Raw genomic sequence first — 17,664 nt, 5'->3', positions numbered from 1 at the left:
GGCAGGACTCTGGTGTCCCCAGGGATCTGCTCCCTGTGCGTGCCCATAGCAGAACCCCCATTTTGGCCCACGATAGTTCAGGGGTGGCTGTTTGTGGGGCAGCTGGTGACTGCAGCAAGTTGGGCTGCTCAGGGTCCACCAGTCTCTGCCTCCCTATAATTGTACGTGGACGTTCAAGCTGGTTTTCAGCTGCTTCTTGCTGGTTTCTAATGCCCATATTTGCTAAGATTATGCTAAGGTCATCTGCCTTTACCGTTAATACTAACATTTATGTGATTTCTCCTACAATACCTAAAACCTCACCCTCCGCAGAAGAGCCATCCAACACTGGTTGCAGGGTGGTGGCCCTGGCCCAAACCCTTCACAAAGAAGGGTGCTGGATCAACATGTCACATGCCAGCCCAAAGCAACTCAAGCTTTCCGGCATCATTCAAGGTTTCCAGAAGTTAAAACTCCCAGCAGGTGAGCCTGACACCAGGTATGGCAGTCAAGGTGGTCACCTGCCTCCTAATACAGCTGGAGGGACCCGGCACAACAGCTTTCCTACATTGGTGCCGCTAGCTGACACCCAAGCACGAGCCACCAGCACTGGCTCGACTGCAACCACCACACAAGGCTACACCCAGCATTTGAAGAGGCCTTCTCCTTCTGGCCTCGTCCTGCTCGGGCAGGGAGAGCAGCTTCCACTAACAGCAGCCACCACAGGGATTTCCATTCTGCTTCTGTGGCAGCCGGTGGTGGCCAGGAGGTGAGCGAGTTGTCTTTGAGGAAACACCGAGATTTCCTGGAAGAGACTCTTTGAGGTGGAGCCAATGTCCTCCAAAGAAACCGGCCTCACGATTATGAGAGCGTTATGTACAACAGGCATCAGTAGCAACTGCCGCGGGGGGTTCCTCAGTAGTTCCCAGCCCTGGCATGAACAAAAGGGGCAGAATTGGCACAACAGGAAAAACAGCAGTCTCAGGATACCTGCCAGGGCTAAGACATATTGGAGCTACCAAAACGGGAAGGACTGTGCTGCTTGGAGGACAGACGCCGGCCTCTGAGCTCGGGGAAGCCTACCGCCCGTTTGCCCGAAGCGGCTGGTACGGCCTGATTAGCCAGGGCTGCTGAATCCGAGAGGGAGCCGTTGCCCTTATCCACTTCTGCACCTTTGGGGAACTTTGGCTTGGAGCCCCCAGCAGATACTGCCCATCCCTGCGTGGTAACAGCACATGGGATGGCCGGTCACGGCAAGGCACGGGTGGAAAGGTGGACAAGGAGCATGAATGTAGCTCAGCCCTTAGGACCAGGAGGGAGGTATGAAGCGATTGCCCTTTTCCCAAAGGGGTATGCGTAAGGGAAATGAACAGCCATGAAAAAACATCTTGACACGACTCGGAAAAAGCATAGCTGAAGTTTGGAAAAGCTGCAATGAAAGCATCAACTGGGGAGCCTGCCGCCAGGCTGGAGCCCCTGGTCCGTGCCCTCCAAGCGCCGCGAAGGCCAGCGCCGGTCAGACCTGCACTGCACAAGCAGCGTATGTGGGTATTTTAAGCACAATTAAGCACAAACCTGCTCAAAGCAGTGGGCACTCTTCAGTATTTCACCTGCCACGTATTGAAGGCCGGCCTTAGGCTTGCAAACTTGGTGAAACCGATAACCTCGCTCACAGCACGAGCACACAAACAGCACCATCACCAGCAGGGATTTGGGTTAAACCATTCCCACCCGCTCTACCCACACTCCCAAGGCTGTGCTGCTGAGGGGAAGGTACTGAAGGAAATAACCTTGGAGAAAGAGCCACAGGAATGAGCAGCTGGCAGTAGGTTGGGGACAGTAGCAATGTAGATTGCATTGGCCACAGATGGACTTGTTCAGCTCACTGTACCCCCCGCACCCCCCAAAAAAAAAAGGAAGTATTCACATTTAAGTCAATGGGGACTATTCGTGTGAATGAGAACTTGCACAACTGTTTGTGCAACCTGCTAGTCAGGATGTTCACATCCTCCTGGGACCAGACAGATGCAGGGATATCAAGCACAAACTTCACCCTGCAAGTAACTCTGCTGCTGCTCGCATTCCTTACGGAATTTAGCATTCATTGTGGTGGGAATAAGAAATGAGTCTGATCTGGGCAGGAGAGAGACGTCAACTCTGAACAAGGAAAAGCTCACATAGGAACTCTGAAGTACTAAGACATTTCTGAACAATTTCCACCACTGCTCTCACTCTCAGGCTGTTGCTGTTGGTTTTTTTTAAAGAAAAAAGCCCCAAATCCAACACTTCAAACTGATCAGCCTCCCATCTACCACCAGCCGTTCCCCAGGCTCAAGGGAATACCCCTTCCTGCCACCTCTAAGGCAAGGTGAGCACCACAGCAGCAGAGAAACCCCACCACTACAGAGCAAGGAGTTGTTCAGGTCTGCAGCACGCACAGGACTTTGTGTACAAGATCAGCCAGCACAAACACCGGGAGAGGAGCTGCTGCAGCAGCAAGCCTCGTGTTTCAGTTTTTCCTACCCTCTTCACTCCCACCTCAACTTCTGCTCCATGCTGTTTCCTCAGAGTATGGCGTACCTCCAGGTGGGCACAACTGGTTTTAAAAGGGTTGTAAAGCTATTGACTCGAACCAAGTCGAGGGCTGTACCATCAGGAACAGTAAGGACAGCTGAAAGAAGCTGCTGCTCAGCTGAACAGCTATGAGGTTTTACGCTGTTAGAATAAAGATCCTAATTAGAGAACCATACAACTTATACACATACTACTGACGTTACTCCTTACACACCAGTAACATTTGCATCACCCAGAGACCAAGCATCACAGTGGCTGCCACTGCTGAAAACACTGGTTGGGGTACTCGCATCGAAACCCAGTTCTGCCATGTTCTCTCCAGCAACGTGTCCCAGTAAGTTACTGGGGATGACCGTGTGGCAGTATAACTCAAAAGGAAATGCCAGAAGCTCAAAATACTTTGAAAAATGTGTCATTTTATTTGTACACTTCCAAAGTTGTACGTAGAAACTTATAGTACAGTCCTGTAAATTTACTCATTGCTAGAAGAACTGCCAGGGACATGGGAAGGTATTTATTGATTGATCATCAAGTTAGAGGGGAATAAAAACCCGGAAAAAAATTAAAAAAGTTATGGGACTCTTTTTTTTAATCCCCAAGTACAAATTTTATAAATACAAAACAAATTCACAAATTACTTTGAATGCTAAATAAATATCTACTTAATAAACTCAGACTGAATACCTCCAGCCAGCACTGGTACAGTACTTAAAGATATGCAGGTGTACTCATTCATGTGTAGTGTTGAGAAGATATGCTCAAACAAGTTTTAAACATACACACAGTTTCTCCAACTGTGCTACAGCAGAAGATTTTATCTGAGTTGATAAAGCCCTCAATACCACAGCTCCTACAAAATCTAGAGGATGAAACAAGGTCATTTTGTGCAGGAAAAAACAATGTACTTCTGGAAGATATTTGGACACATGAATGTATTAAAAATGTACAAAACCTCTGTAAACCAGTACTGTATCCAGTACATCTATCAAAATTATTAGACACTGAATAAAACTGTAGCAAAGGTAATCTTTCCTACGTTCTCCTGAGTGCTTAATATTACATTGAGAATATAGTGCAGGCCACACTTCAAGGTGGTTAAACAGTTGTTATTGCTTTATACAGGTATGACAACTGCGTGATTTAACATTTCATTTTAATGAACATAAATTCCCTCAAAAATCCTTTGGAAGGCAGAGGTTAGATTCGTGACTTCCTTGCCACGGGAGCGGCATGGTCCACATTACCAGATGTGATTGGAAGTCCAAGCTTTTGAGCCTGAATGTGGAAGAAAGCTTGAAGTCTAGTTCCAGCTTTTGCTTCGCTGGTGTTGCGAGGGTTGTATTCGAAGCAGTTCGAAAACATCAGCTCAACATCTTCAATGAATTCCGCTAGGAAATAAGAAGTAAATAAATTGGTTCAGCATGTCTCAAGGCAGAGAGCAGTATGCTAAACAGTATGACACCACTGAATGAGCACAGTGATCCTACACAGCGTTGCAACACAAAAGTGTCTTTACATATGTGTCAGGTTTCTATCATCATAGTAATGAAGTGCCATGTAAACATTCTTAAATTTCTGATTATTAATAAAGGAAATACAAATCAAGCAGTAACAACAGTGCTTTTCTAAATGTTTCACTGGTGTCACTCACTGACATCAAAGGCTTGAGAAATTACCAGCAGTTTCTCAGCTGCTTATGTCTTATCTATCTGTACAGGATGTATTTTGGTAATAGAAGAGCCGTGTTCAACAAATCTTACTACAAAAATATCAGTAAATGCTCTTTAAAAACAAAACAAAACAACCAACACCACAAAACCCAAACCAAACAATTTCAACTTTCTAATCCTCTAGCACAGCTCTATTTTAGGACAAGAATTTGTTTTAAAGAGAGAGAACAGAGTTCATTACCTCTTTCAATAAGTAATACTTACATGCTAACTTATATTCACATTTATTCACTTTTTCACGGATTATATTTAAGGCAATAGGTTTTTTGATGATATCATAGTAGTCTGGTACCTTTAAAAAAAAAAAAAAGAGGATTCATAGACAAACAAATGGAAGCTTAAAATTCCACCTGTGTAAAAAAATTAAGCAAATCGTGTATTAGCAGAAAGCATTTTGGCTTTGTTTTAAAATAAACAGAGGAGTCTCATCTCAAGCAGCCTTCTCCAGTTCCTGAACTGAGTATTAGTTTTCAGGTACTGCTTTTCCATTTTTTATATAATTAAAGCAGCAGACCACAACAAACATTAGTCAGCAACTCAATGAATAAATCTAATCCTAAATACCCTGTGAACAACTGTAAGAAAATTGCATGAGCGATTAGCATTACAGCGTTCCAGCTGTTCCCATCTGTCAAGCACAAAAATTATTTCCCAGATTGTAAAACCTTTTATTTTCCTGCAACATATTACAATATTAAAAGCTTGTTAATCATGAGCAATCACTATTTTTATTTCACTACTATTCTCCATCTTGCAAGAGAAATGAAATCCTGAGGTTCCATTTAGTTGTGCTGAAGAGAAGGTAGCAAACCTTTCTGCAGCAAGCAGGACACAGTACGCAAGCAGCAGAGATGAACAGCTCCTCAAACCGGTGTTTATGCGATTCAAGCGAGGGGAGGAAAAGGACTGCCTAACCCTTAAAAGCACTGATCATCTGAATCACACATTCTGAATTCCAGGTAAGGACCAACTCAGGGTGACTGTGTCATTCACAAAGCTGGGCAGGGAGGTGAAAGAAGAAGATATCTGATCCAAATGTGTACTTTTTTTTTTCTTTTAACACTAAAAGATACCCACATGCAACATTATTTATGTTTTAAAACCAGGTTCTTGGTTATGGCCTGTAACTTCACTGTATCAATTGCAACCTGCAAATAAACCTAGAGAAAGAATTAGTAGAGAAATAGAATTCGATTGACAAGTTTTTTCATTCCTTCCCATTTAGGAGTGCTGTTTATTTACGTACTAAAAAGGAAGGTAATTTTCTCTTTCTGGCCTGCTAGGCACTGGTCATTCAGCGAATTCTTTACATTGTCTTAAAGGCAGCAAAAAGTTTAAATCAAAATTTCTATCATGGTGAAGAAAATTTAGGTCATTCAGGTATGGATTTTTCTTTCCAAACTATAGAGACAATCCCTCAGTGATTGATTCAGACAAACTGGAATGCACTGAATTCTAGCAGGTTCTTTCCAGAATCAAAATTAAGTTGAATTCTCGATCCTTCCTTGCATTCACCAGATTCCTGCGCTTTCCAGTCTAAGTCCTCTACTCTAGTAGGCAGACACTAGTCTATTTTTCCATTTAAAATTCCTCTCTTCCTCTGTGCTTACATCTTTCGTTCACTTTTGTACATCATTCTTACTGTCCCAATACATTAATCCTTCCAGCTACCTTTGACTGGTTTCACAGTTTCAAGTCTTCACTTAACAGCTATCACTGTTAATTTTAACAGAAATTAAAATAAACCGAGCTCTGGATCCTGCAAGAACGTCTGTGCAGGGTTGCTCCCGAGGGCTTGGAGAGGACAGGCACCTTGTTAGAGCAGGACAGTTCCAACAGAGCCTTACAACTGACGAGCCGGTGCAGCCTGCAGAAAAGCAGGTGTGCTTTGGGAGCTTTTACTGTAATACAAACCTCTAAAGCAGCACGCACTTTGGGTATGTACTTTACCATCAAGTACTTTAAAATCTAAACAAGAGCGAAAAAGCTAAGCTAAGAAACCATTTTTTTACTGCATTATAATTAACAGAGGCAAGTTGTTCCTGCCTTGTTGTTTTATTGCAGGTCTGTTCTCAAAATACCTTTGCATAAATTGAAGATTAATTCAACGAATTAAGTAATAACCACAAGCTTACCTTTAGCAGTTGTGCTCTATTTGCATGTGTGTATGTGTGTCCCCAGATCAAAGCATTTCACATTTTTAAATGTCTGATGGGAAACATTTTTCCCAATAACACGTCAATTGTAAAGTTATTTCTGGCACCAAATACTGAGCTGAAATGCAAGAGTTCTCCCAAATCCCACTGCTTAGCTGTATTGCCCTGTCTGGGCAAGGCTATAAAATCCCAAGTTTTACTGGCAGCAAACAGGATTCTCAACAATTATCATTCCCTCTACAGTTCATCAGTTACCTGGATTTTGGAAACCAGTTTCATGAAAGGCCAGCTGTCATCATGTCGCACCAGTTCCACTACGAGTTGTTCGAAAGCTGAGAGTTCATGGACTCCCCCTTGACGTCCTGAACTTCTCCTGTTCAATGAGGTTTGAGGAGATGATTCTGGAAGAAAAAAACCAAAACCCAACACCCCACCAGATAAAAATAAAAACCTGACAAGTAAAATTAAAAAAAATTAAAAAAACAAACCACCATTATTCTTGTATACTAAAATTGCAGTTTCAGGGCACAACTCATGTACTTTGGCTTCGGGTATTGACTATTCTACAGCCTTGTTATTAACCACTAAATGTCTCTCTTGCCACACAAAATACTAAGTACCAGGACTTAGCTGAGTTCCTCCTCCATTCTCCTTCATTGCATTAATTTTGGAAAGGATTTTTTCACCGATTTCAATTTTTAAACAATTTGTTAAACACTTAAAAGAAAAGCTCTATTAGAGAAAACCAGAATAAGCTGCCTGCTCATAACTTTTACTTCCACAAAACCTCTATTCACAGTGGTTTTATCTGCTTTCAAGAGTAGTCAGCAGGGTGGTTAGAGGATAAGCCCAGAAACTCCCAACGGTGAAGGACAGAAATGGTGCAGAATGCAAGGCTGCCACGCTGGAGTGCGAGCTCTTTTACATTCTTCAGTCTCACACTGGGTCCTTTATGTTTTTCAAAGGTTATTGTAGCTTTCCAAGTATTTCCCTACCATCACATACTTGGTATTAACTTAACTGGCAAGGACACAGTTAGCCCTGTACCAGATAAATGACGTTTTTCTTCTGGTAGTAATTTCTTGTTGTACGTGTATATTCCGAATTTCACTACCTTGTCTACTTCTGTGTTCCTCACTGTTTAACTCTTCAGTAAAACAAACCCATAAAAGCTATAAGTAAACATCTGCCTTTGTATGGGTTAAGGCATAATTATCACTTTCACATTCTCTATCCACTTACTAGCAATTGCTCCATAATTTGTGTGAATATGAAACTTCAAATATGGATAGGCTAAATCTCCTCAGCAAATTCAGTATTTGTTCTTTAGGTGACAATTTTTTTATTTTTATATTTAAGGTTCACTTCTATCACCGCAAAAGAAGGGAACTGTCTTGCTGGAAGCAGTAAAAATGCCTTCAACCATTCACTTCTAGTCTCCCTGCTCTACCACACAAATACTTTAGCAAGAAACAGAACACGGTTTTCATCCTGGACAAACACATGTATTTCTCTGACCTGTGGATTGTCGTTTCCTGCCTCTTCTCTTGGGCTCAGTAACAGGAAGAGCAAGCTTAGGGTACTTCCTAAGCCGTTCACCCGAGTCTGTGGTATCAACAATTCTAAATCCAAGCGAATTGGAAGGGCTGTTTTCCAGTGTGTTATCAACACTCTTTCTTCCTCTTCGTCGTCTTCGAGGACTGAGCAATTCCACAAATACATCTGCTTGTAATGAACTTTGGCTCTGACGAGTGGTCCGGCTGTTAAGTCTTAAAGAAGGCTTTGTCACTGATGGAGGGGCTGATTTTACCTTTCTTAAACCCCTTCTGGTAACCTTAGATGAAGATTCAGTTTGCTTAGACGCGTTTTGCTGACTCCGAGAAGCGTATCTTGCCTGACGCTGGCTGTTCTGGCTTGAGAATGGATTGTTGAGTTTGGCTGCTCTCATTTTTAATGGAAACTTGACCTGGGGTCTTCCTTGCTTTGATGGGCTATAAAAAGTGAACGATTATGTTTATTTATCCCAAAATTCCACTCCTATCTTTTCCCCTCAGTTTTCTAATTCAGCATTTAAAAACGCAACCGTTGGGTTGGGCTGGTAAGCAGCTGGCTTTCAAGCTGATGCAGCCATCCAATTACCGTTATCTTAAAGATTGCTCTGAAGTCTCTTAATCAAATATTATGTGGAGCAAATACATTAAAAGAAATGCTCAAAATTCCGATTCCCCCTTGCAGCTTGTGCAATACAAATGCATTAACTGCATTTTTGAACAGTATTATAAGCTACATAAGTAAACTGCAGTTCTAAAACATTAATTATAGAAGTTATGCTCTAGTCATTGTTTATAACTAATGCTCAAGACTGTCCTTCCGTTATAGGAGAGCAGGAAGATCCCAGAGATAAATTTACTTCTCAAGGAGACGTGAGTTCTCTCTAACTACTGAGCCCCAATGGTCAGAGCTGCACATAATCTTGCTTCAGTCGATTCAAAAGATGGTACCAAAAGGAAGAAAAATACTCTGAGATTAGGAACGTTTCCTTCAACTTTTATGCTCCTGGCATGTGTATCAAATTCACCACTTTACTGAAATTATCACATTGGATTATTTAGTAGTTGGGGTTTGGGCAGGGGGTTTCTCAGCGTGTCTGTTTTGTTTTGTTTTAAACAGTTACTGCAAAGTCCTCAAGCCCTCCCAAGCCACGTAGGCTCTGATGGATGACCTTGTCTTCCCTAATGTTCCAGTGTCTACTGTATGCAGCTAGTCCTCCAAAATCCAGAACTGGCCAAAACCAACTCCAGGTTTTCTCCAGAAAATTTTTAGTGTGGAGAGAGTTTTATTTAAACACTAGCTGTACAGAACGGCAATTCTGATGGCCATCTCTCACCCATACATCCAAGGCTGGAATTTCCATCCTGAAAAGTGAGTCTCAGTTCCATGGCCCTAACTTTTGTTAGTATTAAGCCCATTAGCAAGAGCCAAATTCATAACAAGCTGCCAATTTTTAAAATAAGCATCTTCAGACTAGATTTTCAAGATTATGCAAACAATGACTGTACATAATATCAAGATGGTATTTCAGTAGGAAGCATCTTTAACAGATGCTTATTTACCTTATTTCTTCTTCCTCTTGAAATTCATCCTCGTCATCTTGCTCTTCTTCATAATGCTCTTCCTCACTTTGTCCCATTTCATCATAGTTTGCCTCTCCTTCCCCCTCTCCCAGATGTTCAGCAGTGTCTTCATCACTTTCCACAGAAGGTCTCTGTCTGGAGGAGAGGCGTCTAGAGCGCTGTTTTGGTCGGCACTCTGGACAAAACCAGTCTCCCTCAGGAATGACCTAGGAACAGAAAAAAGAAAAAAAAACCACAACCACAAAGCAAGCATTAGCAATATGCAATTAAGTCATAAGAACTACTCAAGTTTGGTGTGAAAAGGAAGCACTTTCTTCCTCAGGTACCTTCAGCTTGGGCCGGATACAGTAAGTATGATAGCCTCGATCGCAGCCATCACACAGCACCATGCTTTCTGCATCGCCTTTCTTTCGACAAACTTTACAGCGAGCATTGAGGATGGACTTTGACCAGATGACACTTCGATCCAACGTAGACAGATGAAGGAAGACTTGGGACAGGCTGGTAGAAGAAAGAAGTGACTCTCTCCAGCGATCCAAAACTGTTTTATAGGACCGTCCACCATCACTGGCATCTTCCATTAAAGAAGGGGATTAAAAAAAAAAAAAAAAAAATAATCAAGCTTCTTTTTCAAACATCCAGGTTATTCTAGAGTATGAGGTAAGGCTCTTGACTTTCAAACAGATAGCAGTAATAAACTGAGATAATATTGTAACCTTTGTCTTATCTCTTCAACACTTGAGTATTTCCTCCTCAGTTTCCAAGCTGCTGAAGCTGTAGGATTTTACTCTTCAATAACAATTCAACTTAGAACTTGCACATACACAGGACACGAGTAAGACAAAAGTCTCACCGAGATGTCAACCTGGAAACCTAACGATTTGATTCAATTTATAGGGTATAAATGGAGATTACTTAAGATAAAAAAATAGAAATATCACACTCCAAATTTACTTTCCCTTGTATGTACATTTTGAAATCTCAAACTATTTACATTTAAAGAAAGCACCTGGCATTAGGCAGAGACTTGCTGGCAAAACAACTTAAAAGGGCTCTTCTCACCTGCACTTGCCCCGGTGTAGCCTAGCAGACAATCTTTTGGCCCTCTTCCCGCACCTCAGTGCCTTTTTTTCCTGCCCTGCACTCTGCCTTCACAAGAACCTGCACGTCCGGGTGGTTAACCAGAGCAGATGACTGGTCTGGTTGAAATATAACTATTTTCATGATATTTTATAAGCAACATAGCATACCAAGTAAGACCTGAGATCCTAATTTAGTTAGAAATAAATGGCAGGGGCAGGGGTGAGAAATTATGTTGTATTTTCAAACATGTTTGGTTTGCAATCCAGGCCACCAAAGCAGCCGCGCAAATATAGATGCAGAATAGCGAGGGGGGTGGTACCGAACGGGAATGAGCAGCTGGGAATTACAGAAGCAAACGGGCTGTTTGAGGAGCTGGAGAAACAAGGAGGTATAAATGATACCCTGCGCTGCTGCTGCTGAGCAGAAAGGGAATTTCTTTACGACTGTTGAAAGCTATTTCTTGCATTCTGAAACAAGGTTGGAGGAGAGGAAGAGACATTATAGTAGTACTTTTGATTAAGGAAACGTCCACAGATTTCCCTTCTAAAAGGGACAGTCCAGTTATTACTGTGTAATCTCTAGCTGATTAATGATGCACTCTGGTATAAAATGCCACCTTGCCTGCTGCAGTAGTCACAGTGGGCACAGGAATGGCCTATGGTCCACCTGCCTGTCAAATCATTTTTCTTGAGCAATAGGAAGAGAAAATACCTAGTAACAAACAATATAAAAGAACAAAAATGAGACCAATTGCTCTCCTGGGCAAGGCCTTCGTGCCTTCTCATCAGCTGGCTGCCAGAATTTGCCTAATCTTGCATACATTTGCATTAGCAGCAAGCAGCGTAAGAGAGGGGATGGGAGAAGGCAGAGGATAAACAGGCAACACCTTCATAAATAAAACACAGCCACTCCTGAACTGCAAATACAAATCTGAATTTCCTAAAATTTCCTTACTTTGTCCTTAGGTTTCCTGTCTCAAATTCAGTCTTACCAAGGATAGTGAACAAGGGTCTTTTCACAGTACTGCAGTATATCTCTAAATGTATTTGTTAACATTCAGTAAGAAAAGTTAAAACCATTTGTCAGGACACTAACCTAACGTGAGACTCACTTCAGTTCTGCTGCAGATTTCTACTATAATTCTGGCAAAGATGCTTTATCTTAAGCATATATATAGTTTGGCAAGCATTTATTTTGCTCCCAGTGGCAGCTTGAGCATTATTGCTTTTTTTTGGTGGTTATTTTTAGCCTGGATTGGTTCACCAATATAGTTCATCACACAACACAACAAACATTTGCGCTGCAGAACTGCAGTTGCAATATAGAGATAGAAATTACTGACCACGACCTGCTTCAGCACATCCTGCTGCTGAAAGAAACGCGCTAAATGACACCTGCTGTTTCAGATCCCAATTTGTAAAGTAAGAACACTACTTTTTTCTTCCGTCATCTTTCTCATTTATATTGTTAACTTGGAAAGAGAAACGGCCTCTTCCTTTGTGTCTGAGCAGCTCTACATTGCGCAGTGGGATACCCCTCTGTCAGCTAAGCCCTCCAAGCCTTGCTACAATGCAAATGAAGTTGTTTGACAGATCTATGCACTCATCTATCAATAGCTAATTGAGTTCAGGGAAGGGTTTTCCATTTTAGTATTTCTAGAAAGGATATGCAGTTGCACAATGCTGCAAAGTCTCAAAAAAACCCAGGGGCATTAAAAGGAGGGAGGGAGGCAGGGAGGATTATGTGAACTTGCAGATTTCTGTCCCAAAGTGATAAAAAGAAAATACAGTTCTATCTCTGGTTGCAGAAAGCTTACCAAACAAAAAAAATATTTTTTTTGTTACATCTTTGAGCTGCATTTGTTTTTGCTACCCATGTTTAAACCTTTAGCTTCAATATTGCAATTCTTTCAACGTAAGGAACTGGCTAGAAAATTATTAAAGCAAAAAAACCAAATCCAAACCAACCAACCAAAAAAAACCTTATGAAATATTCAATACTTCCTAATTCTTCGCAATATAAGTAACATTTAAAATTTACTACCTCCTGCCTAGTCCTGCCTTCCACTCTTCCTCTTTTTATCCACCCAGTGGTTCCTTTTATTATTTTCTGCATTGCCTAACATTAAACTCAAAGTTATTTCAAATACCTTTTTGAAGCGTGGTGGATTATTTTTTAATTAATTTTTATAGTCCATACTTGTGTAGTCTAAAAATGTAACTAGAACAGCAGTTCCCCAACATATGCATGTGGAAAATATAGGTAGGGAAGGGGAAGAAAATAGTACGCACTGAGGAATTGCACATTACAGGATTTGCTTTGACTCCCGCTGCAAACAGGTAGCTTAAACTGAAAGCTCTTAACCCTAACCCTCCCTTACCTTTCCACCCACCTCTGGTACAAATGGCTATAGGAGCAGCTTGCTGACCGCGGGTTTCTCTCTCAAACAACTTGTCTGGTCTATGCTACTGCAAACCTCCTCACATCTCAGAAATACAGCTGGTTTATGGGCACGGTTCTCAAGGACCAAGAGAACTAGCTCCTCTGTTGATGTGAAACTACATACTAAAGATATTTTTGTGTAGGAGTGTTCTTTTGTATTAAAATGATGAAATTACTCTCCCAGGAAGCAAAAGCCATAGTAAACCTCATCTGCTCAAAATGCAGGGCAGCTTCTTTGACTGACTTCTCTGAAGAGTAAAAAATTCTTCCTCAAAAAAACAGCCCACTTCCACCTTTCCTGCCTCTGCTCATGAAACTCCACAGGGAAGTTAACAAAAGCACAAGAACAAAGCATGCATATATACTAATGCTATCCCAGTCCACTGCTAGAAGATGTTCACTGCTATTATGAGGAGGACAATTTTAAGTAGAGAAGGAAATAACTTTGGGAGCAAAAGAAACAAAAATAATAAAAATCTAGAAAGAAAGGAATAGAATAAAGACAAACAAAAAGGCGTGAAAAGGCTGGATTTTTTGCACAAGTTAAAAAGGAGGTAAATGGTTCCCTGTATTAGTCACAAAGGTGCTCCCAGGAATTAGAAGCTAACCTTTCGTATGGAAATCTGAAGGATACTTAAAAGTCCTGCACCAGTGCAGGAGGCAAGGGTTTTGTGGCTGCTTCACTGAACTCCAGGGCAACCAAATCACTTCATTTTATACCTCAGTTTTGACATCTACGAAATAGGAATGATGAGACCTACTTCTCATTTGCAAAGTGTTTTGAAACTTAAGGAAAAGTAAATTATACCAAAAAGAAGAAAAATTAAAAAAAAAATAAAAATTGCTTGCATTTCTTTCCCCTCAAACATATTACTCATATTTGAGAAGCAGCACTTCAGAGTTTCCATCAAACAGCTATTTAAAAAAACACGGTGTGTGTGTGTGTGTGAAGCTTTTTGACATCTTAACTCAGAATTTTTGCAGGAAAAATGTGTACTGCAAGCTGCACCCCCTCTTTTTGTGATGCTCTCTAAATATTACCTTGGACTGGACTGTGGACTGAAAAAAGAAAAAACAAATTTTCATAACTAGAGTATAATGGAAGGATTTCTAACAACAAATAATAATTAAGAAGTGCATACAATTCAAGTCATGTTACATTTAATCACCAGACCACAGAAGATCAGCAACCATCTAGCAACTCTGCAAGGCAGAGGGTGCTGTTTCTGGGGTTTCTAGATCTTTTGCATTGCTATCTTCTGTGTCAGTCCTTTCTTGCTCTTCCACTTGAATATTTGGTATGCACTTCAACTCTAAACTTATCAGAATCACCAGCAAAGCTCTTGGCAGCCTGATAGAGCCCTGGAACAAAAACAGAGCAGAGGAGCAGCTGGTCTTTTTATTGCTGTGCTGGGTCCCCTTTGTCTGCTCTGCACCCTGGAGGCCACCGGGATAAACTTGCCAGTGACTACAGTGAATTTCACAGCGCTGTCTTTAGCACTAGAAGCTGTAAATAGAGTGAAAACTAAAAATTGTTAAGTATGGCTCCATTCCATAATAGGAATGGAGCACAGGGAGGGGGCAGAGGAGAGGGAAAAAACACCTCTCTCTAGTGGAGGCAGCAACTGAAATAATGACAAAGCACGTTCAGTTTGGTTTAAAGCAGAAATGCAGGGGTACTCTTTTTTTACTGAAAGCGTTCCCCTGTACTGCTACCAAAACAGAATTCCAAGCACTTGCTCAACTTTCAGTGTTTTTACTTCAGTGGTAAATAAATCAGCCTAAAAAGTTGGGTTTTTCAGGTTTAACACTGGAAATAGATTGCAGGCATTTTGTCTAGGGAATGGTTCTATGAAAAAGTTGGAGCAGCTATTAAAAAAACTCCTGCTAGAAAAAAACCGAGTGTACAGATACAATGATCTATAAAAGAACAGGCAAACAAAAAACCCACAAACCAAAGCCCAGTAGTTACAACCCAAAAGCTAATTTCTATCATCAGAGTACTGTAGACCACTTCCTAGAGGGGTCAGTCCAAGAGGACATCAGTTCCGTATGCAAGGCAGTCTCCAAGAAAGAAGCAGTGTCCACTTTTTATTAAAAAGGTTTATTAACATTACTAACACCTCCTTGTCAAGCTAAGGAAAGAACTTTGCCTGTTGTATCTATGCAGGTTGCAAACTAAGAAACAGAACTTGCTGTGTGCGATAGTATGCAAAGGCATCCCCAAGTTTCCGACTGGGAGCTTATGCTGAATATAAGATTATGCAAACTTTACACTCTGTTTTCTTAAACATTTCTGAAACACTGAAGAGTTATATGCAGAAAGGGCTGCGTCCAGAATTGCTGCTTGACCTCTCAACTGCTTGAGTTTGCCAGATGCCTCTCAAATACACAGGTTTCCTTGACACTTTGCAGTAGGAACTTCTGGACATGATCGGAAGGTGCAAAGTTGGAGCACCTTTCATATAATTAATTGCCTACTGGTCAGAAAATCATCAGTGAATAGGCATGTGTTTTAAGCTTTCTTTACTACGCAGCCACTCAAAGTTGTGGCTTCTCCAAGAGCTCTCTAGTGACAAAACTAAAACCTTGCCTTCATTCAGACTTGTCTCCTGCTAAAAGCAGCCCATTACGCAACTGAAAACACGAGACACTTGGCACCAAAGGTAAAGCAAGGAAGAGGGAACCTGACACTGTTGCTTAATGGTTAGGGCTTTAAGCCAGAGCGGAGACACCTGGGATCCTTCCTACTCCCTCAGCTATGCAGGTTATTCTGTACATTAATCTTACAGCAGTACCATTTTTCAGAGCAGAAGATACACACAGGCACAGCATGGTAAACAAACATAAGCAATTTAAGACATGCGAATCACTTTGCTTTCCCTATATGCTTAGGCTGTGTGACAAAAAGTATCTGAAGGAAAACAGGATTCCCAAGTTAAAAACAAACAAGAAACTCCACCATCATTCAAAAGATCAGTGAAAAACACGAACCATCCTTAGATTACGGCAAAGTTGGGACCACTGGAAAAAGACACAGGAGGATTGCTAAAAAACTTTCTTTCCAGTACTTCAGGGATACTTTTCTTCTTTTAGTCCTTTTCACTTCAGTCAGGGTACCCGATCTATGGCCATAACCTACTAATAGGCATGTTTTTACCCTTAGGGGCACATGGGCACACCATGGTAAACTCACAGCTGTCAGCGAGATGCTCTTGCCAAAATACTCTCAGAGAAAATTTGGAAACCAAGGCCTATACTGCACAACGTATTTACAGCCTGCACATGCAGAGTAAATATGACAAATGCTAGTCCCATGCACATGTTGTAAATCTAGCCATATAGCAAGAAATAAGCCATTACAAGCTTGGTGTGGAAAAGGCAGACATGCTTTTGTTGATCAGACACTTAGCCGAGTAAAGCTTTTAAACAGCTGCAGTTTAAGCTACTCCTGTGTTCTCCCCTTTCATCTCAATCATTTGCTGCACTTCCCTCTTCCAGAGGTCATTGCACTGACAACGATTGCGGAAGGGAACCCGTGCCTGCGTGTCAGTCTGGCAAAAATCTAGTTCAAACTCATCTTCAGTGGCAACTGATATCCAGCCACCAGACTTCACGCAGGAGCAGCCAAAATGCAGAAACAGTTTTAGTCTGACTGTGCCATGGGGCACTAACATCTAGTGTTAATACACCAAACCCTGTACTTCCATATTAAACTACTGAGTAAAATCTGCCAGAGCCTAAGGATTTCGTATGCAGTCATTATCAGTGAAGCATATGGACTGAATAGGACGTATAGCATAGCAGTTCATGCTCTGGAGGACCCCAGCACGTGCTGCGCTGGTAAGCCACGCTGCACTCCTGCGGGTGAGAAGTAAAGCAGTCTGGCTGAGCATGGTTTGCCCTCAGTGCAGCACCCAGAAGGGAAGCTTGGCTGAGACAAGCTGCCGAGACAACTGCCTAGGGAAGGAGGAACCACCTTCACCCAGTTCTCCCAAGACAAAATGCCAGTTTTGAATTGCAAAAGGATCCTAAGGAATCCACATCTGAGGGAGCACTAGAAAACAAGGTGAGACTTAATGCACTCTGGATCCCCTCTCACCCTTGGAGCATGTCAGAGGAATTCAAGGAAGAAACATGTGATAAAGTCAAGCTATAACCGTGCTTTGGTATAGATTTTTCTTGTAACCTTTTGTTTCCAAGTTTTACAGCATAAACGCAAAACCCGAGGATCTGAAAATTTCCAACGTAAATCTTTACTGTACTTTACTGTAAATATTGTTATTTGCGAACAAGGTGATCCGCATCAATCAGGCCTATATTGCTTTCACAGGAACAGTATAAAAAAGAGGATACATTTTTACAACTTAAACAAGCAGAAAAAACTTATTGTATAGTTGCATGATATCTTGGCCTCAACAGTAATGCTGAATTACAGAGTTATTTCCCCAGAAAGCTCACTCATTTCTGCCTAAGAGTACAACCTGTCTCCCTGTGCTTAGTAGGGCCACATAAACAAGAGCACTGCAATGATCCAGGTTAAATAGGCATGTATTTAAGAGTTAA

The 17,664-nt window shown here is 41.6% G+C and overlaps 1 protein-coding gene across 1 annotated transcript in view; it reads right to left on the bottom strand.

Moving 5' to 3' along the window:
- Positions 1-2,949: 2,949 nt before the first annotated feature.
- Positions 2,950-17,664, bottom strand: part of BAZ1A (bromodomain adjacent to zinc finger domain 1A) — a 65,155-nt gene continuing 50,440 nt past the window's right edge. The window contains exons 22-27 of the mRNA XM_056345504.1: positions 9,900-10,147; positions 9,553-9,779; positions 7,958-8,430; positions 6,695-6,840; positions 4,488-4,575; positions 2,950-3,941 (exon numbers count right to left, since the gene is read on the bottom strand). Of these exons, the coding sequence (XP_056201479.1) occupies positions 3,751-3,941; positions 4,488-4,575; positions 6,695-6,840; positions 7,958-8,430; positions 9,553-9,779; positions 9,900-10,147 (1,373 nt within the window). The 3' untranslated portion in view covers positions 2,950-3,750. The remainder of the gene's footprint in view (positions 3,942-4,487; positions 4,576-6,694; positions 6,841-7,957; positions 8,431-9,552; positions 9,780-9,899; positions 10,148-17,664) is intronic.

The sequence above is a fragment of the Falco biarmicus genome, chromosome 7 (assembly GCF_023638135.1).
Source record: "Falco biarmicus isolate bFalBia1 chromosome 7, bFalBia1.pri, whole genome shotgun sequence".
Lineage (NCBI taxonomy): Eukaryota > Metazoa > Chordata > Aves > Falconiformes > Falconidae > Falco > Falco biarmicus.
Note: the sequence above shows the minus strand (reverse complement) of the source record. Positions and strands in the feature narration are given on the sequence as shown.